Raw genomic sequence first — 26,789 nt, forward strand, 5'->3', positions numbered from 1 at the left:
CAGCAAAGGTAACACAAGGATACAGGGAGACTCCCTTGCCTGGCATTCAGTGTTTGAATCTCATCCTTTGACACACCATGAAAGGGAAGTCCCAGAAGGACAGAAGAGTCCCCACCATATATGATATTATTCATTTAGAGGCAACAAGGCATTTGGTCTCCATGGAATGGCAAGAAAACAGAACTTGCTCTTAGAGTCTCTGGCTGAATTTTAGGGGGTGTCTGTCTAGCTAAAGTGATACTGTCACAATCAGCTTGTGGAATGCATTTCTATAAAGCCCTGCAGAGAATCAAGAGGATTCAGAAAGGTTTGGGGGTGCAATTCATCAGCTCTCAGTACAGGAACAGCCACCAGCCCCCGTGTATCGAGAGAGATTGAAAGCAATCATATAACCCCAAATGAACACGGTGGCAGGGGGAGCCCGTCTTCACTGCGTGAGAATATGTCTAATTAGCGAGGTCAGGGAAGGGTCCCCTGGGGCAGATGGCCACGCCAGGGGTACACAGGGTGCTCTGGGAAGCCGTGCTCCTGGCAGTGGTCCCACGTGGGCCACAGAACCAGAGGGATGCGTGGTCTGATCCTGCCTGGCAGTTTCTCTGCAAAATGGGGCCAATTTGCTGGGAAGCTTCCTACTCCCAAGGAGGGAAGAGGTGGGCTGCGAGTTTAACAAACATTTTGGTATTTGGAAGTCATTCCCAGCTCTCGTTTAACACACAGACTGCATTTCCCGTTGCTAACTGGCAGCAAAGAGCTCATCAACATTTAAATAAGAGGCTTGTTAATGCCAGCGTGAGGCAGGTTTGCATGCCAAGGCTGGCTAAGGTTTTGTGCCAAGGATTTTCTAAGAGAGAATTTCTCTAGGAAACTCCTTTAAAAGGAAGAATTCACTACTGGTTAAAGAGAGCAAGGGCTTAATTTGAAGAGGTGCTGAGCTGGTTAAGTCAAATGGTGGTGCAAGAGCTGAAAGCCTGTGAAAATCAGACTCCAGCTTTTAAATCAATTAACTGAAGAATGGCATGGGGTGTTTTGCAACTGATTGTGCTTTCTGCAATGCAATAACCGAAGGAAGAAAAGGCTACACATAACCTCTTCCTTCAGTGCCAGACTTGCCCATCGATGGTAAATATGCTCAGGTGAGGCTTTAAATGCACCTGCTACCTGAGTGTGGGAATATTATGTTCTACAAATGGTCAAATGTGCCTTAGTGCAGGGAGGATGTGCAATATTTGGCTCTGTTTCTAGATCTCAAATGAGTCCTGTAAATTACAAAGCATTTTTTCTCTAGGACTTCATTTTGAGCCTTCCATACGGAGAAGGAGCCGTCATCTCAGAGCCACTGGAGAGGAAGGGTGGCAGTTTTGGCAAAGCTAGAGGCTCCTGTGCTTTATGTCTCTATAGCATGGTTTATTGCCTTTCCTTGTTCCATCACAGAACAGGAGTAATGTCCGTGGTGTCAGAATATGCACATGGTAATTGGCTTTTGCTGTAATTAAATGCCTCGGTGCCAGCGTTTAATCAGCCACCAAAGCCATTTATTGCCTCATATACGGCTGCACGGCAAGCATTACCCCTTAATTAGTTGCTGAAATAGTGATGATTTAGCAGCGTCTTTATATTTATACTTTAAGACAGCAGATTCAGTCCAACACCAACAATATGGCAAGATAAAAAAGCAGACCATTCTGCTATGCAATGATTTGGGCTTATTTATTTTTCCTTACCTTGTGGGAAACACTGTCATGTGTAACTCCTGGTGACACTGCACTGGAGGTGATTAAAACTTGGAAAGCAGTTGCTACATCTCTGTTCTGCTCCAGGGCTGACCTTGTGTATTTTAAGTGGATTCAGTATCAATAAAACATTGTCCCCAAAATCTCTCAGCAGCAAAAGAAGTGTAGGCTTCACCCCCTTTGACTCACCATTACCAGGACTGCCTGGTCAGGCAGAGCGGAGGCAGAGAGCTCCCAGTCTTCCTCACAGGAGCTGCCTGGCGAAAAGAACTCCTTTGTGTCACCGGAGTAGTGGCACTTTGTTTGGCACGACCCTGGCAGGTTGTGACAGGTGACGCTGACAGCAGCAGCAGTTCTCCTGACAGCCCCACCCAAACTCCTCTTCCCCCTTTTCGCCGCTTGTTTTTGCAGCCATGGTGGTGCTTTGTGATGCAGCCACCTGCCGTTTTGGGGGCAATGGAGAACTGAAAGGGCCCACTCACTGCGTCCATCCATCTTCTCCAGCTTCAGTTGTCTGGAAGGTCTGGTCTAATCTTTCAGAGTCCCTTGACAGTTAATGGCATGAGAGAGACCTCTCCAGAAAGCAGTTCACCCTGCCATGAAGAAGCTGCCAGAGGTATGTTGGAGGAATGGCCCTTTGGAAGTTTCCATCTCTCGCAGAGGAAGCCCTGCTGCTCTCTTGCACTGGTCTCTTCCCTTCCAAACTACCAAACCCATCCCAGAACACCAATACTGCCTGCTAAGACCAGCACTGGGGACAGATTTGACAGACTTCCAGGTTTCTTTCCAGCTTTGAAAACCCCTGAGGAAGCTCAGGAAGCCCCTGAAATCTTCTCAAAATCGACTAGAAAGGAAAATGAAACTCCTTTTTTGAAAGAGAAGTCATACAGGAGGTTAGCCCAGATAAACATCAAATAAACGTCCCAGACTCACCTTTGTTCCAAGCCAGGTGGTGAAATCTCCAGTAGCCACAGCTGGGGATGACCATTGCACCACGAGAACACAGGGGTACCACTGCTTCTTCATTTGACCAGGGACATCAACAACAGAGCCAAATTGTCAATTCTGCCTCCATCCCTCCCTCAGCGCTGCGAGAGCCCCCACTGGCACCTGGATTTACATACACTTCACTCCCAAAGCTTTCATTGTCTTCAAAGGATCCTGGTAGCCTTTGACTGCAAGAAAAGCAGTGCCAAACGATGGAATTAACAGCTCCCCCACCCTTGGCCCTCGCCTCTGGCCCCTGGCCTGCTAATGCATTTTGATTTGCGTGTGGACAACATATCCCTGGAACTTTTCCACTGTAACAAGTTTAGGAAAAAGTACCTTGTGCTACAAAGGAAGTAATAATATCGAGTTTGGAAAACTAGACAGCAGTTTGAATAGACTTGAAAGCCCACACCATCACACTCCCTTTACTGCCAAGAGAAAGCCTGTCAGACTCCCGTGTCCTGTAGGAACAAGCTGCAGTTTGTCCTTTCCTGAGGGAGAACACAGGCCCTTCCTAAAGTCCCCTGGGGAAGGGGAGGAGGAGCTGGAGTGAGGCTGCTGCCTGTGCCTCCTTCCGCGGCTAACAAAAATCCCCTGACAATACATAACCTACTAAAGAAGTCCTTCATTTTCCTTGGTGGTGGGAAAGTAAGGATGGGATTTAATTTACAGCCAAGAATATTTAGTCTGAACAGTAGGAAAGACTGACCGAGGGTGAAGAGAACACTGCCATAGAGAGGACTGCCAGGAGAGGTTGTGGGACCTCCATCTGCAGATGTCTTCAAGGTCACACTACATAAAATTTTTTTGGGAGTGACACGGAGGGAGTGGGTTTAGCTGTATTGTATGCCTTGGGGTCTTTCTACAGCTCTCAAAAACTGTTTTAAGATAACCACTTCTGCTGATAGGGAGGATGGTATTCACCTCATTTAACCCTTAAAAGCACAGAACAAAGCTGTCTCAGATGCTTACCTAAAGAAAAGATGACATAACTTCTCCACTGACTGGAGGGCCACCTTAGACAACAAAGCTGTCTTCCAGGCTGCTGAAGTTCATGGAAATTAATCCCACCTTGAAGATGGTCTGTGCAGCTCTGTGCAGGAGATTTCTGAGAGAAAAAGGCTTTTATAAAAATGTCCAAGGACAGAAAGGGTAGGAAAACAGAGGCTATAAGGAGGGTGCAGGTATTAACATGTATTTTTGGAAAAGCTTACCGGGATGCACTGGATTGCCCATCACATGAAGCATCTCTATCAGGGAGAGTGTTCAGTGCTGCACCAGCTGCTCTGGCTGAAGCGGTGGAGGTCAGGCTGTGTGGTGATCAGTGACATTTTTTAAGCAGATGGGGACAATCCTGATTATTTACCGCAATGATAGCCTAGAAACAAGTTTCTAGAAGAGACAGGCTTTGCTAACCACACTTCTTTCTACTCTTCCCATAACAGTTTGAATAATGTTCCTCCATTCAGCTGCAGAGCAAGGTGCGTGGCTCTGCTGTCACCCCATCACAACCGAAATTTGAGAACATTTGTGGACCCCTCTGCAGATCACTGCATGGTTTAGGAATTGACTGCTCTCCACGGCCCAGGCACACATTTTTAGGAACAGTGCAAAGTTCATCAAGAGATGGCCAGTACAACAGGGGAAAACCTCTCTTGGGACACATTTCTGGCATCTTTTCCCAACAGTGAAACAGGCTCTTGAATTAGGTATGCTGAGGAGCCACACAGTGACATTTTGAACCTAAAAGAGAAAAAGGTGGAGGATAGGAAGCATAATTGCAGGTGGAGGTTGGGAAACAGTAAATACCATTTGACTTGAAAAAATAATTTCACACGCTAGCAAACAAAAATGAAATTTGTAAGAAGTTTATTGGATTGGTAAAATGCAATAAAAAAGCATTTGTGATACTTCTTCTGCAAAGAAAAAAGGCATCTGGCGATTTTGCATATTTATTTTCCCTTACAAAACATTTGAAAAGCATAACTGATAAAAAGGATAACAACTGAAAGAGCAGAGCAAAGAGGAAAATACATCTCAATATAATTGGATAATGCATAATAAAAATACAGAAAACACATGCTTAAAACAGCTTTCATTCTCTTACTGTAAAAAGTCATTTTACGTGTTGAATAAAAAATATATGCCGGTTGCTCTGAAAATTGCAGTTTAGAAGAGGTAACTAGCTGAGAACAAAATATATATATCTATATATATTTATAAATATAGAAAATGTGTATATGCTGCATCTGTCCTCAGAACAAATTGGAATAAATGATTTTCAATTCATGCACACAAGTTACCAGAGAAAAAACTTCATTTATTGCCTAGCAGATCGATCCTGTAAGGTGCTGATTGCATTTCCTGAGTGCCCTCAAAGCCCTATGGAAGAAGTCAGTGAGGGAGACAAGTGGCCTGATGGGTTCAGTGACAAGGGAGGCTACTCAGCAGCTCACAGGAGGTGCACTCAGCAATTCACAGGAATCAGGAAAATTCCAATGGCAGCAGGATTAGGCCCCTCACAGACTTGGGTAGTGCTTTTGCTCAGCAAGGAGTAAAACCCTGGTACCCCCAAGCTCTGACGGATAGGAGACCAGTCCTAAAAGCTCAAGTAATGTTACTTCATTAGGATCCAAGGGCATAGAGTGTGCAGCAGAAGCACTCCTCATACAGGGAATGCTTCCTTGTGCCCCCCCTTGCCCAGATCCCTATGCTAGTGATTCACATTTAAAAGGAAGATGCTTCCCATACCACTGAGAGCCTCTGTCTGCTGACACTGGACAAGGAGGAGTGTGACCAGTCACGCTCCCTCCCAGCTGCAACAAAGGCAGCAACACAAAACCTTTTCCATCTCAAGGGATAAACCAACTATGATGAAGCTGAAACACCACCTCAAACCACTGTGAATTACTGCACATCCAGTACAGATGATCCTTGGTGAACCCTCGAGCAGACAGGTCTGCAGCTGGCAGGGATAGGCCAAAGCATAGCAGCTATGTAGGACAAATACATTCCTGGGGGCACTTCCTCCTTGCAGTCTGAAAGAGGTGAATCATTCTCCTAGCCTTTAGGGGGTTCTCCATGGGGGATGTAGCCAAGAGGAATCCTTCTGGAATGACCTGTGTGTGGTTCAGACCCTCTCGTATCAGCCCACATGTAAAGCCAGTGTGAGAGATTGGGCTCTGAAACACAACAAACTTCTGCTGTTTGTTCTGTGCTGAAAAGTGTCTTTACTAAAACAAAGAATTCGTACTCGGGGTCTCTTATTTGACTAACTAGAGGGCAGGCACTGGAGGCTGCTCTCCAGTCTCTCTGACTGTCCAAAACACAAGCTGTGGGGTGGGAAAGCATAGGACCATTAAGCAAGTTGATGTCTCACCAAGGCAGATCCTTTCTAGAAAGACTACGAAAGTCCAGGCATTACTTTGCTCTGCCCTATACCTCTACCAATACTTGGTTCTCATTCTCCACAGGGACAGCAGAGGAGGTCACAATGGTGCAGTATGGAGTGTAAAAACATCAAATCTTTCCCTTTACTGCATTTCCAATACACCTTGCATTTCCTGTCTGATCACAGCAGGGAAAAGTTTGCTAAAACATGACTTTGAGGATTGAAAATGAGAGCATATCAGCCTTTTTAATACAATAGCACAAATCAAACTTTAGTTCAGCTTCAGATTTTCTCTTCTAGGATTAGATAAAAAATGAGTGATGGAGATTTTATAAGAGACAATATTAAGGGAATAAATTCTTCAGATATGAATGACTCTGGAGTTCTGATCAGGAAGAGATTTTTGAGGATATATACCCAAGTACCTCTGCTACAGAACAGTTGCCCACCAGACAACAGGGTGTGTAAAGCAAGACAAGCTGTACTGATGGGATAAGCCATTGCTTGGCTTATCCCCATGGAGAACAGAGGCTCAATATTAGCCTCTTGCTTCTTTTCTCCATCACCCTCCTAGTTCCCATCCCTGCTCAGCACTAGGACTGTTTTTCTGCTGCCCATAAAGGAGCACAGCAGGTCTCTGAAAAGGCACAGAGTGAAGAAAGTGGAAAACACTTTTTGTAAAGGCAGCTCTGTCAATAGCCTACCTGTCACCTTGCTGGTTGTTCTGCTGAGATGCTTGTCAGGGGCTTAGCTACTTAGGCTCATTAGAAATACTACTTTTTATGTGAATAAAACAGAGAACTAGATCAGACTTGGGGGACAAGGCACAAAATGTCCATTTGCCAAACTGAAATAGGTTTCCAGCCCACACAGAGCTGTCAGTAAAGCACTGGCAGATGCAAAAAAGCGCCCCAGTTCCGTATTTTCAATGGGTACCATCTCAACACAGTTGAAACGCAAACTACAACCTCCGGCTGTGCATTTCAGTGCAAACTGCTCTTATCTCATGCAGTCCTGAATGAAACATTAGCACAAAGGCAGCCTAATTGGAACAGGATCTTCTCCTCCCTCCCTGCAAATCCTCATCATTGCACACAATCCCATAGCTAATGGCAGAGGGAAAACAGCTGATTCTGGCAAAATACTCGCAACTAGGAAGGCAGGATCAAGCCCCAGGCTGGACACAGACTCACCGTGGGGAGCGCCGCTGGCTGTGGAGAGGATGAGGTTGACCTTGCTCCCTTAGCAGGCCTTCCTCACTCTCATGCTGCAGCAGTGTGGAAAGCCGGAACTGGAGGAAATGTTTGCAGAGGAGATGCTGGGCTCTGGCTTAGTTTAGGGAACAGAGGGTGTCATTTTTCTCCTTGGCCACCACCAAGGAAGATTGTAAGAGCAACAAGAAACTACACTGAATGGCCACCTCCCTTTCATTTTGAAATCTAAGCATTTCCCCCAGTGAAGGCGTTCCTCCCATGCTCCAATTTTGAAAACTTCTCTATATCAGAACTGGAAACTATGCTGATTGCATTTCTGGTTCCAAATTCTAGGTAAGCTCTCCTAGAGAGAGCTCCTAACTGTCTTCATTCAGTGCCCAGACCAAAGTGGCTCCATACCCTATGGGAACCAGGGCAAGACTATGACTCAACAAATGAAAAATAATGATACCATGAAAAAGCACATGGTCCTGATTACCAAAAATGCTGAATAAGCAAAGCTACTATGGAACAAAATCAGCGGGAGACATAGGAACAGCCATTAAAATAAAAAATCAGAGCAATTCTGCCCTTTATTTTCTTGCCACGTTTATTATTTTCACCTCTCTCTTCTCACAGATGAAATGGGGCAGGCCAGTTCTTTTTCCTATTCAAGCTGGCTTTTCTCTCTGGGCTGTCACGCTGCTGGCACAGCCCTGCAGAGACAGGACTTCCCGCACTTCAGGGGAATGCTGAACTGGGGCTATTTTTTAAACATCAAACTATTCCTGTTCACTGTACACTCTGCTTCCAAAAATAAAACAAGCATCCGAGTCTTTAAACAAGCAGACGTACCCTTTAAAGTCTCACAACAATGTTTTAAACCTGGGGATGGGAACGGGAATACATTTTCCTACTAATTGGAAATAATGAAACCGATGTTTGTGGATATGAAATGCTGGGTAATAACAAATCAGAGGTCTGTTGCTGAGCCTGTTCTGCCAGCCAGCCTTTGTGAGAAAAAGACAGCAAGAAAGGGTTTTTATTTCGCACTGATGAACTTAAAATGAAAGCAGTGGGAAGGGAAAGAAAAAATGAAGCATGGGAAGGAAAAGGGTAGACAGGTACAGGGCATGGAAACAATTTGCCTGGAGCAACCACAGAAGTAGGCAGAAAAATGGCAAAAATAATGTCTCCTTTTTCCCTTAGCCCTGGTTCCTAAAACTAGTTTGGGAATGAACTGGGGGAAGGGGAGGAAGGAGCAGCAATTTGAACACAGCAGATGCTCCAGTTAAACCATATCTTCTCAAAGAGGAACCAAGGGTGGGGGCAGGGGAGATGGCTATTATTAATGTCCTTCCGTATATAGCAAAGCAGACATCCTGCATAATGGCAACACAATACATCAATAATAGCCCAAGAATAGCTTCCTACCGGTTTTTTCCCCCTGACAGTTAGAAACATAAAGAGAAAAATCAAGCTGCTGAGATAAATAGCTGAGTCTCCACCCCCACCTCAAATTGCCTTGGCATATTTTAAGAGATAAATGGTTCTATGAGAAATTTAAATAGCTTTCTCTTTTCTTTTTTGGCAGCTGCAGGAACTGGGTCAGGTGTAGAAATTATTAATTTAGAAGCCTGAAAAACCCATGTTTGAAACTAAGTTTTTTGTTTTGTTTTTTTTTTTTTTTTTCCTTTAAAGCATCAACTTTCTTAGAAGCAGAGTTACAAAAAATTAAAAAATAATTGAGGGGTATTTTTTAAACCAAAGTCAGGTTAAAAATAATGAAATAACAGTGCAAGCTGTAGAAAAGGGACAATTTGTGTAACAGCTTAATGGACATTAAAAGTATCCGTAGTAGATTGTTAATGGGTTTTTTTGCAGAGTACAGTATTTGCCTAATGGCTTTCATTCCTCTTCATCAAACATAGCACTGGGAGTCTGCCTTGAGGAAAAAAGACTGGGGGGCACCATTCTGTAGCTTTACCCAAAGTTTAGTGCATGTTTCCAAAGAGACAAGAGATTACTGCCTAAGTGTCCAGCACCAAACACTCCCACAAGGAGCCCATTATTTACTTGCAGGTCCCAGAACTGACACCCCAGGGAGCTCATCTGCTTGAGGCTGTGCTTGCTGGTGCTCAGAGCTGGTGAACTTGGACTGCACCACGTGTAAATCACTGCCTTCCCCCACCCACTCAAGTTACACTTGCTGTACACATTGATAGCAGGATTTGTAACACAGTTTCTCTGCATGATGCCAAAAGCCATCTTCCTCCTCATGCCATATGGAGAAGGATCTCTTTGCAGCCATAAAACCTTGAATCTTACAGAGGAAAAAGGTCAAATCCTGTAGGAGCCACTCTGAGCAAAGAAATGCTGATGAACTCACTCACAGGAGAGTACACTAGTTAAGACCTGCAAAAGGTTCAAATTTCCAGTCCTACAAAGAACTCTGAGGTCTTGAAAGATACCCAGTTGGCAGGCAGCCCACTTCCTCTGCTGCATGGCTGGTAAAATCCTCCTGTTCCTCGTGCTCTGTTCTGTGTCCCAAATGAGGCAGATACCTGAGAGGGAGGAGGACTCCCTCGTTTATACTCGCTGCACCTCGCAGGGCTCATGGCTCACGGCTCGTGCCCTCCTTCCCTTAGCGACCAATCAAAAATTTAAAAAGGTGACAAAGAACCAGATGTAAATAGAACTGTAGTGCCTCGAAAGTCAGAGCACAGATAGGATCAGAAGACAGACTGTAATTACAGGCCCTGCTACTTATTACATAGGCCAGTTGGGCTACATGAGCCTTTGGTGGAAACTTCCTGTGCAATTAATAAAGGAGAAACAGAATACTTTTGCAATCACTTTTCTAGCTTTCACTGTGGGGGTCCAATCCTGCCATCCTGGATTAGCTCTAATCATAGACAATCTTTCTCTGCATAAAATGAAGGCATCTGTTCTGTAAGACTAACAAAAAAAAGAAAAAAGAAAAAAGGACAAAACCCTCATTGCAAACCTACACCATGCAATCAAGAAGGAAACTGATCCTGATCCCCCCCCAGATCGTAATCTGACAATGTTTTCAAGACATCTGGCAAAAAGGAAGAAGGAAGAAGAATGCAATGAAATATTTAAAATCCTACTTCTGTCAAGAATACACGCGAGGAAAAAGGTGAGTTTGAAAGGGCTGCATTATTTGTAAGGTAAAACCTGAAAGCATCACCTTTTGCATAGAGGCATGAGGTGCCCTTGGCCCGAGCCAGAGCAGTCCTGAGAACAAATACCAGGCACTGATTCAACAGGGACTGGTGTGACAAAGTCAAGGTTGGGTGTGAGCGGGACCAAAGCACTGCCCTGCAACACCCTGGGATATACCTTGGGAGGTGGAGGGTAAGGCAGTGTGTTGATAATACAGCAAAATAGCTGCATCTTTGCAGCCCACAACTGATCCTCCTCATCTAAAGCTTGAATCAGATTTTCAAGAGCATGAGAAATGGAGCATCCCCAAGGGAGGATTTCTCCTAAAGGCACTTCTTTTACTGCTGAGATTTTCACCAAACAGACTTCCAAAGGGGAGACTGTCCTGTGAGATCTGAGATGCATTGAATGACACCACTTTGCTCCTGCACCCAGGATATTGCCCTTTCCAATCTCAAAATCCCAGTGGTATGGAGCACCTTTGCAGAAAGATCTCATCTGGGCCTGACCACTGGACTGATCCCAACCTCATCATGAGAAGCAAGCGCAGAAAAGGGCTGGATGTCCTCAGATGTCATAAGGAGGGAGCCCCCAAGAAGATATTCAGGAGTTCCAATGTTCAGCTGAGTCTTTTTCTTGGTTACATCCACCTGCCTACTGTACAGTCCCAGCAGAAATCATAACAGACTTCAGGCTGGTACTGGGCATACAAACAGGACTGAGATGGTCCTGAAAACGCTGGAACAAAAGACACTTCAGAACAAAACTGGCACAGCCACAATCCCCACAACGCTTGTGTAAGATAGAAAGAAAGAATCCCTAGAACGTATTTATCAAAAGCCATTTTATGCAGATTTTTCCTTCTGAATATTTAAAACATGGTGAATATTAAACTTCAGAGATTCTTAATATGTTCCAAAGCCCCACGGACCTTTGAAATGCTAGCTCATCAATATGCAACATCTAATCTTGTCAGGAAAAAAAAAAAAAGAGGGGAAAAAGAAAAGCTATTCATCCTCTACACACAGAGGTTACAGTGAGAATCCCACGGAAAATAAAAAACCAAGCAACTTCGAGCATCTTATGCAATAGGTTAAATTTACTCTGGTTGGGAAAGTTTCACTTTCTGCAAGAGAGAAAGTGCCTGTACGTGCATAGCTACTGGAAGCTTCTTCTGAAGTGTGAGGCTGAAACTTTGTAGCTGGATTACAGTAAGTAGTTTATTAAAAAAAACAAGGCTTGTGGCTTTGCATCCTGTTCCAGTCCAGTGTAGTCTCAGGATCCCCTCTCCAAAGGCCAGCAGACAGTGCACCACCTAAAAATCCATTCTAGTCCAAGATGCTGTGGTTGAAATGGCTTTGCTTGTTTATAAAGTTTAGTGTTTCGTATCGCTTGCATCTGACCTTCAGCAGAAAGAAAAGCTCAGTTAAATTGTGCAAATATGTACCAAATGGGAGCAAGGGAAGGCAGCCAAAAATGCTGCATGAGCTTTTGCAGGGCTGCAGCCTTTTAGGAGCACCAGTTAGATGAACTGGATGAGAGGCCAAATTGATTTAGGCTCCAGGCAGGAGCTTAAAACACCATGACATCCAAATTCACAAAGAAAATGTTCTGTTACTGCAACCCCAAATTTCCTGCACATGAAAACACTGTTTTCTTTCATCTTTAGGAGATGCTCGTTCTGTAATCCGACATTTAAAAATGAACAAACAAACAGGAGTCAGCTGACAAAGGATTCTTGCTGGTGAATGGAAGTAGGTCACTCTGAGTATTTAGCCTTTACAGTCTGGCTTAATATTAGTGTTCTACACAGAGCAGTAACAAAACTGCACTGGAGACAGGGAAAGACTCTAATTTTGTCTTTTCTGTGAAAATTAGCATTAACGTTCTGCATTAATGTGCAATGCCTCCCCAGCACCCGGTATCTGGTTAATTAAAAGAAAAACCACAACCACAAAGCAAACCACACACTAAATTAAACAACAACAAAAAACCCGTACTGGTCAGTCTGCATTTAAAGACATCTCAGTATGAGTAATTGGGGAGAGAGGAATTTTCCTGAAGGAACATAAAAGAAAATGAAAACTCTACATACAAGACCAAATAAAATCTTCTGTCTCTAACAAATGCAAATTCTGGCTGCCCTTTTGCACAAACATATTAAAGGGATAAAACTGGAGGAAAAAAAATAGAAGCGGAAAAGCTAATAAAATCATTTTTTGAGAAAAAAAATTAAAAAACAAACTATCCTTCAAACGTATTTCTTCATGGTAAATCCCTGCAATCATGTGGTTCTAAATTACATGGTTAAATATGACTGAAAAAGTAAGGCACAATTTCATAATCATTTTAAAAGCAATAATTATAACAATTTTCTTTGATATCCATATGGCAGGCCACTGATACTAAGGATGCACAAAACTACTTGATTAAAGACCTGAACAAGTTTTTCCAACTACTAGCTAAAACTCACAATACCTCGGTGAAGTAAGTAAGAAACCATCTTCACTTCAAAGATGAGTGCACGTTGAGGACATGAAAAAAGCGGGTAAGGGAGAGGCTGTGGGCAAGGGGAGGCAGAGACACCCCAAGTGTGATGTTTCTGGGGAGGGACTCCAACCCCTGGAAACATAAAGGTAATGTCATCACCTGGGGCTTCTGTTTCCTTCCTCATTTTCTAAAATATTTAGGTAGGATGAGAATACTGGACGAATAGCAAAATTAAAAAAAAGAAAAAAAAAGTTTTAGCTGGATGCTCTTGCTACCTGTGACAAACCCTGTGCTTCCACACGTTACATGAAGCCAAAGAGACCAGGGACACGAAGTCAGGAATAAAGGCCAGCGGGGTATAAGTAGCAGTAGTCAATATTGCCTGTATTTCTACTCAGTTATAGCCCCATAAACACCTGATGTGTGCTTGTGTATGCCAGACTGCTCTGCAAGGGTGGAAATTAGCTTTTTTCAGACCACAGCAGAAAATTTCCAGGTTGAAGTGAGAGCTGTTCCTCAATGACCACCAGAAAACCTACTGAGGTTATGTTTTTTCTCTTAGATTTTTAGATGCTGGAAGAATGTTACAGTTTCACAGCTGTAAAGTCTGTTCTCTCTCAGGCTTCAAATTCAAAGGCTTGCAAATTCAAACTTGAAATGCTGAGGAAGACAGGCAATATTTCTAGAAATGTGTAAGGAAAAATGCCATTCCCAAGCCCTGAAAGGAGATGAAGTTCAATCAGTATCTCTGGATCTTCATGGCAGTTGCCATAATGTGCTTATATTCTTCAGTAATTTCAGGGGAAAAGAAACAAACAGAAAAAGACCCCAAGGTAAAAACAAAGAAGAAAATTGCTATTGCCACAGAAAAAGACACTGGCAGTCCCTAAAGCCAGCCACTCCATGGCTTTAAGACAGATAAGAAAATGAATGCAACAGAAGTAACACTGTTATTTTAAGAGTCACATTACTTGGATTGTTCTAACAAAGGAAACAGTGACTTCAAAATTAGCAAAACTATAGGGAATAAAAATAGGGAATAAAACATCTTGTGAAAAGTTTAAAAGCTTTTTTTAAATTTCACCAGGTCCAATATTGAAACAGTTCCCAAGAACATATGCTTGGTTTTAAGTAGAATTTTTATCCAAAGAAGTTTTCAAAATTGTCACAGTAACTTTAATCTACCAGCAGAAGAAACCCAAGAACTACAAAAAACCATGAAAGAAGACATGGGTCTTTGAGAAATAGAAATATTTGTTAACAATTCTGAAATTTATTTAGATAAAAATTCAGTATGATTTTAATCATAACAGCAAAAAAAACCCTCCAAAAATGTAGTGGGTAACATTGCAAAAAGAGAGAATTTCTCATTAAAAAAACAGCCCTTCTGATATAATGTAATTTAGTATAAAAATTGCAACTAGCTCTAACTGGAAACAGTGTTCTCACAGCTCTCTTAGTCTGTATTTTACTAACCTTCAGGTTATGGAGCAGTTCCTGCCCTCCTTCCACAACAAACCCTCAATTACCATCGCTGGTGTTTTCTCATGGGAATTTCACCACAGGGGGATTGTTCAGCACCCCCTCTTCAATAGCTTGCAGTACTGAACCTGTACGAGGTGTTGTCCACCCAGGCTGCTGAAGAAGCAGCAAATCAACACTGTGACCCAACTGCAGGGACCAGACACCAACAGACACCAGTCATCAACTCAAGCCCTTTGGGAGCCACTCAGCACAAGCACCAGGTGCCTAACATTTATCCTTGACACAGGATTTCTCTCATGAACCTTTTCTTGTGTCCTGTGATCCCTTGCCTTCCAGACTTTCTCAAAATCAAAAGGAACCAGCATTTATCAAACCTAAGCCAGGTTTGAACTAACCACAGCCAGGCAGTGGCCGTCACAGCTCCAAAGAGATCTCAGACAGACTTGTTGCATATTCTCTCTAACAACCACCACTCTTTTAAGACATGTTTTTTCTCATTCTTCTCAGGCACGTTTTGCTGATAGGCAGAAAGTCAACTTAAAGCTTGTGTTTTGTGAAAGCCTCGCTCCCGCTATCAGGATGGACACTATTATGTAGAGCGATACCAAACACTTTGGTACTCCCACACCTCTATGATTAAGTCATTACCCAAGTGTTTTGCAGCCATGATAAAAATCTACAAATTAAAATATTAAAAACACCCCAAACCCAAAATTAAAGGTGCGTCATCAGGCTAAAGAATTAGTGTGGCTTTCTGTTTTTAAAAGCAATGTTCAATGAATAAAATAAGTGACAATAAAACCATCACATTCACAAAATACTAGTGTTAGCCTTGGGGATATGCTTAAGGATTGGGCTGTAACCAAGGCAACCCAATCTCCTGGATAAAGTTTAAGTAGACACTTTTAAAGCCATTGCTCAAAGAAACAGTAAATCTGGCTGTAGGGCTACTTGTGACATATGGAAGGTGCCACAGCCACCGAACACAAAGCACTCATCTTGTAACAATTCAGCCTCCTGTCATCCAAATGTTACATTTGATCAGCCGCTGGTGTTCTCCTGCAGTTGGCATAAGGGTGACACAGAAGCCATTTCATGTGTTCTGGGTAATTTGATAGAAATTCAGCTGTGCCCATATCCTACCCAGATCAAACCTGTATGATCAGGGGATAAAGAACCAGTCTGGTATGAATGGCTTATGTCACACCATGCAATGGCTTTAAGTCTGCACTTAAACAAACCCCAGGGACTTAAATATTTTGTTAAATTAGAACCTGATTCTGGGCCCTGTCTGGCCACACAAATCATGGGATCAGGTCCTACTTGCCAACAAATGCTAGACAAAGACAAAGCAGCAGAAGCAGAAACTGCAGACTTGAACAGAAATGTTTGTGCGATCTTCCAATTCTTTCTGAAAAGAACAGTTTGGACATTACCACAGCCACAGATAATGTGAATTTTTGTCATGGCTAAGAAGTCCAACTTAAGAAAAGCAAGGTCTCTTTGGCAAAAAGACTCCTTCTTTGGAACAGATAAACATGATATATTATAAATATGTGATAAATATTGTGATGAAGCCATATCCCAGTGGTTCTTAATTGCAGTGCAATTGCGATAAATCCCACCAGCACTTCCTAATTAAATCTGGAAGCATCAGAGGGGAGATTTCCATATATATGTGGGTGATGAGAGCCTCTGTGATGTATATACAATATCTTTCAAATATATTTATAGCAGTTTTGGAAAACAAAACCACACAGAATAAATAAAAGAGATTTGGACACTCATTCCTTCCAACAGGCAGATGGCTCTGGTGTTAAGGGGTGAAAAAAACCCATCAAAGTACCTTTGCACAGATATGTCAGGTCTAGAAACCAGCCACAGCACCTCAAACATCAACACTGTTCAATCTTTGTCAATCAAATGTCATCCATGAAGTATTTAATGCTTGAAAAGTTTGGCTCTCACCTCCCTGCATGCCAGCCTCACTCACCACAGTTCTCTCATAACAGAGAGGATTCAGAGCTAGATCTCCTGGCTGGCCGTATGCATTGAAATAGGCTGGAATCTCAGGCCTACATACCAGCAAATTTTTCTGGAAAGAGAAAATAGAGCTCCAGAAATCAGTAATTTGGGCTAGTCTGTGACTAGTTTAATTCCCATAATGGCTCTGGGAAACTGCAAAGAAGCTCTCTCATGCAGAGAGCAGAAGACAAGCAGCCATATGACTTGCTCCAGTCGAGCCTGTGGCAAGGCTGTAAAAGGCCCAAAGGCTCTGAACGGTGAGTCTAGGCCACATTCTGCTGGAAGGCACAGCAGCTTGTTTCCATTACCCCAGTGTTATTCAGGAGAGTCTCATCAGCCACTTGATATAACACTCACAAGAGTAAGGAAGATCAGAGCTACGCTTTCTGCCTGAAGAATGGCTCATTCTGCACCCAAATGCATCACATTATCACTTGTGCTTGTATCCCAGCACTGACCTCCCCTGTTTTTGTAGGGCTAGTTCAAACTAGATTTGCCCAGTATTTAGGAGGTTTTTTGGACTGCTGGTGGTGCAGACTGTGTGTCAAGAAGAGAGCTTAGAAGGAACCTTACATGCCACGGTTCAGGGAGCGGGAGCCCAGGTGGAACCTGGTGGGAGCCAGGGTGCCAAAAAATCTGTTTACGTCTAAGGCAGTAAAATTCTTGCAGGCCAGGGTAGAAATCCAGTATAAAAAGTCAAACTGCTTTACCTATGGTGGTAAAGGAAATCTTTTGCTCAATGATGCCACCCTTCTACAAAGAAGGATTCATTTCAAGCTGTGAATTTTGGGAAACTTCCCTGACACTGGTGAAGCTTGCCAACATATAAACCATGTAAGGAATGGAGGTTTCAGACTGGTATTTCTGCATTTGAATTTACCACATACAGCTGAAGCTACTGAATATCACAGTGCTCTTCCAGAAAGGTTTGTGCTAAACTGAAAGGAAATGTGCCATTTGCAGGAGCTGCAGTATCACATCACAATTTTTCCTTTGTTTCCTATCAGTTCAGCTCATCTAACTTTTCTTTTCAGCATTAGTGAATATAATTATTCTCTATAACAGAAGCCTGATACAAAGAGGAAAGCACCACATTCTTATTGTTTTTCAGTGGGATGCATGAAAAAATTTGTATAACTTACTCTTGAAAAGTGCCAGTTTGTCACTTACATGGTCAATCAGCCTGCAACTGTTTCAGTTCTGCTTCTTAATTTAAGTGCAAAGAAAGGTATTTTCCTTGATTACATCTGCAAATAAGATATTAATGTCAATTCAGTGATATGAAAATTACTCCCTCACTATGTAATTTGCACCTTAGTTATTATGGGTTTCATGAACAAGACTATTATAGCTGCTCAGAATGCCATGGATTTCTAATTTTTTGATTTGTTTTTAATTAACCAAACTAAAAAAAAAAAAACAAAAAAAAACACAAACCCACGATCATGTGAAAAAAAGGATTATCTGTGCCCAGGTTTTATTTATCTTGGCATATGTATTAATTCTGGACTAAGGATGAAAATGCTGCTGCTGGCCCAGCACTCTACTACCATGAATTTCACCAGAGACAAGGTGTAAATGGCTGGGATGAAAATGGAAGAGAAAAAAATTGCCTGCTTTCTGGAATGGCATAGTGAAGGGCTTAATACCTCCTTTAGTTTTCTTAGGATAAAACTGAACATGCATTTAGGAGGATCTTTTTAGCTGTTGTTGAAACAAGATCTGATTTTTTTTATTGAAAACTACAGATCACATGTGTGAACATCAGAGAAATGTGTATCATCCCAAAGCCTGATTCAATCCCTGTTACTGTTGAAGGAAAATCCTCCCATTGCAATAACAGCAGATGGAACAAGACTTTATTGCTTGAATGTCTACCCAGAGACCAGCACTGCCAATGGTCCCACCAGAATGGGCTGTATGAGAGAGAGTGGCGTAAGATTTTTTTGAGCATCGCTTTGCACTGCAGCTCTATGTAGTCATTTTTACCTTTTTTTAACCACTGGGATTTCAGAAATGTGTTTCCAGGCCCACACCCCTTAAAGATCTTCTCAATGAACATGACTGGCTTATGCCTCTGGTAAATTAAAAGCACGTTGTGCATGTGTAGTGTGTGTGTAGTGTACAGTGTGTGCAAGCTCACATCTTTCTGTGATTGCTCATACATTGTGAATTGGAAGCATCACTACTGAATAAATTTATGCAATAGCTAAGTAGACTTTCATGAGTAAAAGAAAAAACCCTATTGAACTGGAAGGGAATGGAGACAAGAAAGGGCCTAAGAAATAACCAATCTGTGTCCCGAGGATACAAGGTCACACCTACACTCAGGTGCAGTACAGTTGCAGTTCCCCTGTTTGTGTTAATGCTGGGTCTGCTCTCACACCTTCTAGGACAGTGGAGCTACTTCTGCTGCTGACACAGATCCTATTAAAGTCAAAGGGAAGCTTCCCATGATTTCAATGAGAGCTGGTCAGGTTTTCAAAATAACAGGAGAAATAACTAGCTCAGCCATCTTTCACTCTCTACCTTCATGTACTTCTTAAGAAACAGGAATCAAACATAGATGCATAGTTAGGACCATGTTCAGATCTCCTACAGGCAAATAACTTAGGTGCTGTGACCCTTAACTCCATCAGCTGCAGATACAGCAACTGCTCTGACTCACTCACTGCCCTCTTGAACAGCTGTGTCTAAATTAGGTGCCTGTCATGGGCAGTCTGAACATGGCCTCTCAAACTGCCCTCTTGTTCCAAAGCCTTCCAGTTTTACTTTTTTTTTTTCTTTTCTTCTATTTTTTTCTTTTTTTCAATAACAGAGATTCAGACCCTAGGCTGGAAAGAAATCATGCAAAGCTTGTGCAATGTCCCCCAATGGGCATCCTGGGGAGGGTCACAGTTGATACTCAGAGATCAGTGCTGGCCTTGGCAGTCAGAGCCTGGATCCGAGCAGAGTTGCAGGTCTTGCAAAGGATGTGCCCGTCCAGAGGGTAACAGCCCTGATTGTCCCCTTCAGACAGGAGGCCACCACAGTCCTAGGAAATAAGTGAACAGGAAGAGCAAAGTAAATAAGAAAGAGCAAGATTAAGCAAAGAATCTATTAGTCAAAGCAACTCTCTCCTCACTCTCCACTTTGTAACAGGATCCAGCCTGAGTCAGCGCAAAACATGAAGCTGAGGTACGTGATGTCTTTTACGATTAAGCCATTTTCTGATAAGAGACAATGCTGCAGAGAGGATGGGTTCCCAAGGTCTCTGCTGAATTTAATCCAATTGAAAATAAAAGGAGATTATTCCCTTCACATTTCTGAGGAAGCAAAGGTCTTTAGCATTGGAGAAACATCAAACTGAAGCACATATTTATTAATTCAAAAAAGGATAAAAAAGAAGCATCATTGGGAAAAAGTTTGGTACCAATATATGACTATAGGTAATCTCCTTTGGGAGACTTAATGCCACAAAGTTACAGCCTCCATTCCAGGGGTGGCAGCTAAGCAAAGTCCCTGCCTGTCTCCCCTTACCAGAACTGTCACCTGTGTTTGTACTACAATTAGCCAAAAAGGTTGTGGCTAAAAGGAGGATGTCAGACAGGCACATGCAAACCCCACTCTACAAGGCCCCCAAACCTGCTCCAGAGATCTCAGCCCCTAAACTTACACTTGGCTATACTTAGGCAAGTATAGCTGCTAGGAAACTCGGGAATCATCCCCCACTGTGTGATCAAGCAATCGCTTGGCCCAGGACTGCTGATGGATCCACGTGTGTGAAAGCCTGGGTATCTCAGCAGCCAGCATGGGGACATGCTGTATGATGAATTAGGCTCTACAAAACTTCATGTAGGAATGCCCCAGCATCTTAAAAAATAATGGTCATAAGTAATGGGCTGATATGTACCCTGAAAGCCAAGGTCAGATGGAGAATTGAACCAGATGCCTCAAGTTTCAGCCTAGACCTTTAAACCTCAGTCCATCCTTCTTCCGATTAAGGTTATTAAAACCTGCAACTGCAATAAGAAATATATTTGGTCTCATTTTCTTACCCTGCCATCTGGCTGATGTATTATCCAACAGTAGCAATGAAGAATTCTTGAAGGTTCCCTAACACAGCTGTTCCCACATGCTAATTGCTTTAAGGTGATTTTTATTCTCTGTCTTCAGATTCTTTCCATCAAAATTACATGAAGTGTGTAATGAAACCGAACAGGAAAAGTAGCACAAAAAGCATTGCACAAAGCAAGAATGATCATGTTTATGTGTCCATTAAAATTCTTCAACCCAGCGCCATATGCTGAGTTTCCTGTACAATCATGCTCAAATCCTAACATGCATTAGCTTTCATTTTAAGAACATAAAGATGAGCTGCGTTTGTGTCCAGGCTATAATTTATGAAGTTCTCAAGTATTAAGCCCTAATTGCCTGAGTCACATTCTTTTGCTCTCCTAATGAACCTGTTATAAACAAGGGACCTGATTTTCCTCTCATTTGCGCTGATATAAACGAGGAAAAATTCCTTGCTTGCTGCAGTCAGTGAAGTAATTTGATTGTAGAGCCAGTGTTACAATAGTGTATTCCTGTCATGTGAGCAACATGAGGTGGTGATGAAGTTAAGCCAACCTTTGCTTTCTGTCCCTGCCGTGAGTGGAATACCAACCTCGCACCGGTAGCACTGGACATGGAAGTCACGATCCAGGGCAACAATGCGTACGGTCTCCTCTTGTCCTGGGGCCGGCATGATGGGCTCCTTACACACAGAACACCTCGGGGCAAACTTCCTGAGGAAGGAAGAGACAGTCCCAGTTATCCTCAAACCTGGAGCAAAAGGTTTTGTTAACTGGACCAGCCAGCCAGAAATGTGTACATTTGTACCAACACACACACCTATGTGCACACACAACACAGGCTGGAGTTCTGCACAGCTCTCTCCTTGGAAAAAAACAGGCAGGAGCACTTTAGTCTTACAAGACAATTTCAGGCTTGTAGGATATTAAAGATCATTTATTAGGACTTAAAGAATTTCTGACAGGCAGCAAAACAACGAAAGCGCCTGTTGAATGACCATCAATTGTGGCACCTATGCACTGCCACAACCCTCAGCCTCTAAGAAAATCCATGCAAGTCCCAAGGTTAGAAAGATGACCAGGATCTGCTTCAAGAGCATCTCCTGAAAATAAAAATCAAACAATTAAAATTTGGAGACTGGAACAAATACTTTAAAAGTCTGAAAAGAAATGGTAAAAAGAATTGCCTTGCACTAACACTAATTTGCTGAGGTTTATGCCATCCACTTTAAACTTCCAAGCCATCTTACCCACTCATGCACACAGAAGCACATTTCTGGCTATGCTCACTCTCAGGCAAGAAGCATCAGGGCAATTCTGACTTGCTGCATTTTCTAGCTAAAACCAACTCAGTTATCCACCAACAGGGTGTTGTCCAGGCTTAAAAGGGAACAGGTCTGGATGCAGAGACCCCAGTGCTCTCTCTTCCAGTCAGCCTGAGTTCCAAATGTATAGTGACAATAACTCACTGCATGAAATGACTGACTTGAATCAGGGTCAGCTCAGGGATCAAGCGAAGCACAGGCTTCTTTCTTCCCCCTTCTATTGCCCACCATATGCCGTTCTGGATAATTCACCCATGTTCTGTATTACCTCTGGTTTTGCTCCCCACAGGTCCCATGAAAAGTGGCCATCTCTGCTCTTAGATTTGGGAACACTTAGCCTGTGGTGAATCATTATTTGCTGTTTTGGTTCAAAACCTACTGGTACCAGTTTCCTGGCTGCAAATTCTGCCAGCAGAAAAGGAAACTTACACCCACAGAATCTGCTGCCATGTAATGAGAGCCAGGGTCAGGGGCTGTGGAGTGACAGAGAGCAAAGCTTATGGCAAACATCAGAACATAAGGAGATCAAAGGTCCTTCTCTTCTGAAATGCCTAGTAAGGATTGACTCTGCCACCCAGCCTGTCACATGAACCACCTCAGAATTAACTATCTTAGAAAAGAAAAGAAAATGTATCTGTACTAGGAATAAAGAAAAATATTAATTTCACTGGCAGTAGATGAAAGATGCCTGCAAAGCTGTGATCTAATGAAAGAATGAATTAAACAGTGGCTATAACGAGCACTCTGAAAAATAACTTAAATGGATCATGATATGACCGGAGCTGTGATCGCAATTAATTATGTGCTGCTTCATGCAGGCCCTTCCTTGTGCCATTTAGCTCAAATGTGGTACTTAAAAAATACTTCAACATTTCTTTGTCCAGGTTACTGTGAGTAATTCATTACGAGACAAATATTATCTCCCAGGATCCTGAGATCATTCCTGCAGATTTCAGGGGATGTGGATCTGGTACTGTGGGGCCTGAGCTCAGGGGGTAGCATCAGTGACAGTTTTGTTATCAAGAGGATGTAGATGTAGAACACTCAACCTCCAGATCAGGAGGACATGTCATCCCTAATCAATTAAAATCGATTAATTGGCTGGCCAAAGTACTGCAAAATGTGTGGTTGGTCAAAGACATTCCGAGTGTCACATTGGGTCTCGTGCTATTTCCATTATCTTCCCCTCAGTCCCTCACTCAACAATTTTTTTGTCCTTCCTTGGATTGACAGCCTCCCACTTCACACTCTCAGAGCCCCAAGGTCCATTTGCAGTCACTGCCAAAAGCCTTCAGTGTGGGACATCAGCTCTCTTTCTCCTGAAAGCATGTGAGCCCTTGGCCTGTGGGGCTTTGAGAAGGGGCACTCTCCACATTGTTAAGGGGGTGTTGAGGGAAACCCTTCAGGTGCCTGAGCAGTGCATAAAACTCCTGTTGGGCCTGTGCTCAGGACCACATTTTACCTTACACACAACTGGTGGCACAGAAAGGCAAGGCAATACAGCAGCTGCCAATTAACCCAGCCTAGCTGAGCTACAGGGAACATCCTCCTGCTGGATTCTCACATGCCAGTTAATTGTGGCTGCTTCCCTTTCTGTCAAGTCAGCCAGCTTCTTTGAGCTTTCAGACCCACACACTGATGTCATGAGGCTCTAATTAAGTCTACCCCCTTAGAAATTAAGAGGTAAATGGTTGAGATGTAAACTCACATTTGTCAGTATTGATTTCATCTTTTAATTGAGGGGTGTAATGTATCTGTCTTTTCCATACAGGGCAAACATTTGTGCTCTGATTATATCTACCTGTCTTCGCCAGATTAGTTGTGATGATGGGGGTGGTAGCATGTCAGTGACAGAAATTACTTGCAACTGTACCTTTCAACTTACTTTAAATAGCAGTTTCACTATAAATTATTACCAGGGCTGTATTTTTAGCAGCTTTAAAAAGCTAATTAGCAACTAGAAACAAAAGGAGCTGTGAGCAGCCTGTGGCCACTGAGATCCCTCTAGCAGGTAAGTAAACACCTGCAGAGTACAGGAGGACAGGACCTTTCTTAATTGCTCAGTGGAAGAAGCAGGGAGGTGGTGATGTGAAAATGCAGGTAGAGGCAGTGAGGAGAAACGAGCACATGCTAAGTGCAATGAAAGGCAAGGGGAAGGCAGAGCACGTAAAACAGAGGTTATCCCTCAATTCAGCTCTAAGCAAAACAGAGATCAAGCAGAATCATCCCCTAACCAATTAACCTTGTATGCCATGGTATGCTTGCTTGGAGCAAAGCTCTCCCTACTATTTAAGAGCCTTGGGAGGAAGTGGCATAGGGTTCAGAACTTCCTGAAAGCTCAGTCGGAAAAAGGAGAATTTTTAGGGGGAAAAGACAAAGACAACAAGCAAAGCACTGACAGCAGCTTAGGCCTTACTTATGGAAATCCTCGATGCAGTGGATGTTGCCACCGGCATCCACAGTGAAGGGGATCCCATCCAGGCTGCGATGGCACATCACACAGGTGAAGCAGTGGGGATGGTAGGCCTTCCCAGTGGCTCGGAGGATCCTTTCCATGATGGGCTTTGCACAGACACTGCATTGCTCCAGTGTATTCTGCAAAGAAAACACAACAGATGTGAGCGCCATCTCAGCAGGACAGTTACAAAGGTCAGCTGGGTTGGAGGCTGCTGCTGGTCTGCTTGGAAGCTTTAGGTACCTTCCTTTCGTTTCTTCTAGATAAAGTGCAGTACAGTCAACAGTTATCAAAGAGTACGATAACAGCACAGGGCCTGGGTCAAGCCTTTAGAACCGTGTGAGAACACAAACCAGAGCCTTCTCTCAGCAGCTCTGACAAATGATCAGAGATGGCTCATCTGGTGGGTTATCCGAAATACAGCAGCTTCTGTAGCCAGGAGCACGTGAAGGAGTTGTGCAGTCAACACTCCTGGGTTTTTGCCTCTGGACTGCCCAGTCTGAGCAAGCTTTTGCAGTGCAGTTCATTAGAGACAACTTCCACAGAGGGCAGTGCTAAACTGAAGAGCAAATTCCTGGGGTTACACAGAGACCGACTAATTATTTTGCCAATGCAGATCCCATAAAAGTATCTTTATCTGCCTTGTATGAAAATCCTGATCTCCCTCTCTCACCACAGAGAATAATGCTAAGTCTGGGGAGAGAACAAAGCAGTGGATGCAAGGAAAGCATCCGCAAGGACAGGAGTTCAGGATGACTTAAATGGTTCGTTTATCTCTGGCCCACGATGTTTGAGATAATGACTGTGAAATGCCACCTCTAAGGCCATGATCCTTGCTGCACAGGTTTTACATACAAGCCTGCTCCTAAAGTGCTGGAGCCAAAAAAATTCCCACTTTTCAAGTGGGGTCCATTGAATGATTCATCTCATTTCAACCCTCACTTACCCTTGCAGTTAATTATAGAAATGCCAAGATAATTTTGTTTCAGATGGTTGTCTGTGAGCCACACCAGCCCTTCTGACACCAACTGGGTAACTTACCATTTCAAAACAAGCATTTAAAAAGACACATGGCATGAATGGAGGGTGAAAATCACATAGATGCAAACAATAAATCTGTGGCAATGATTTGGGTAATATTCACTGGACTTTAAAAAAGCAAACTTCACCTACTATTCTTGCTCAATGCACCTGGAGTTATCAAGTAATATTATCAACCAGCATTTGCATCTTGGGTGAGGTAGAAAAATCTATCATTAAACTATTGATTATTATTTAGATAGACAGAAATAAGGAGGTGGGAAAAAAAAGGGAAAAACCTAACAGAACAGAAATACAGAAAGCTGCTGAAAGGCAGATCTTGTTGACAAACACCAGAAGGCTACAGTTCTGCTTCCTCAGGCAACAAAATTCCCAGGGAAAGTAGTGCTTTGACTGACTCCATTGTTACTGATTCTTTGAGCCAGTATTCTCAGGGGCAAGATCCAGTCCTTACATGTGCAGCCAAAATGTATTGTAAGGAGATGAATCACCCAGGAACTCAGAAGGTTCTACACACACATTTGCTCTTAGACATTATCTCTGGGCTGCATGTCACTGGTAAGCTACAAGCATAGAAATACATGAGTTCCTATCAGAAGATCAGAAGGATTGTTTTTGGAAAGGTCGATATGAAAAGTCCTGAATTTCAACCCGTATGAGAACTGCCTCGTGCATTTGTAAGAAGAGCACAGCCAGACTAGCATTGAATTCAGGCTGCGTTTTGCTTTATACCTTGTAATAATGGGCAGGAAAGAATGACTGCTGGCCTTTCTGTCTGGTTGCTGTCACCATCACCATCATTATAATGGTGGCTGGTATGCCAGAAAAAGCAAGGTCAATAATTTTCTCCATGGAGAAATAACCTGGCAGATTTACCACTTTGCTTTGCATAAGCAGATCACATCATCTCAGCCTGCATCCATGCGGTTCTCTGCGTTTTTCTGCCAAGGAAGGAAGGCAGGATACCTGTGGATACTGATGGAAAATTGTGCCATTCATAAGGCATTTGCCATGAAACTTTCTGAACACACGCAGGTACGGAACATTTGCCTCACCAAGTCATTGCTTGCTTCATTTCCAACAGTTGCCAACAACAGAGGCCAAAGTATGAGAACAGGGTAAGCAAAACAGCAATTCCTTGGGATTTGCTTCCAGCCTCCACTGATTACTGGTTTAGGGACTTCCTGAGTCAGAGCTTGGCTTCCCCATACTTTGCCTCAACTGGATGCTTTCTCCCATGAACTTTCCCGATTGATTTTTGACTTCTGATAAACACTGGTCCCCCACAACACAACTGGGAATTCCGTGGTGGGGACTGATCTGTTCAGCAGTTCCCCATGTCTGCTGCTGTCAGTTCTGTGACCTGAGCAGGCACCTGCAGCAGCACTGACCAGCATGGCCTGGAACTGCTCTCACCCTG

The 26,789-nt window shown here is 43.1% G+C and overlaps 1 protein-coding gene across 31 annotated transcripts in view; it reads right to left on the reverse strand.

Annotated features, from left to right (window-relative positions):
• Window positions 1–4,572: 4,572 nt before the first annotated feature.
• The window catches only part of LPP (LIM domain containing preferred translocation partner in lipoma), a 332,937-nt gene continuing 310,720 nt past the window's right edge, over window positions 4,573–26,789 (reverse strand). For all 31 annotated transcript variants that reach the window (XM_069024202.1, XM_069024217.1, XM_069024216.1 and 28 more), the window contains 3 exons: window positions 24,290–24,468; window positions 21,142–21,262; window positions 4,573–19,527 (listed from right to left, as the gene is read on the reverse strand). In XM_069024202.1, coding sequence (XP_068880303.1) covers window positions 19,399–19,527; window positions 21,142–21,262; window positions 24,290–24,468 — 429 coding nt within the window. In that variant the 3' untranslated portion in view covers window positions 4,573–19,398. The remainder of the gene's footprint in view (window positions 19,528–21,141; window positions 21,263–24,289; window positions 24,469–26,789) is intronic.

The sequence above is a fragment of the Aphelocoma coerulescens genome, chromosome 9, assembly GCF_041296385.1.
Source record: "Aphelocoma coerulescens isolate FSJ_1873_10779 chromosome 9, UR_Acoe_1.0, whole genome shotgun sequence".
In the NCBI taxonomy this organism is placed as follows: domain Eukaryota; kingdom Metazoa; phylum Chordata; class Aves; order Passeriformes; family Corvidae; genus Aphelocoma; species Aphelocoma coerulescens.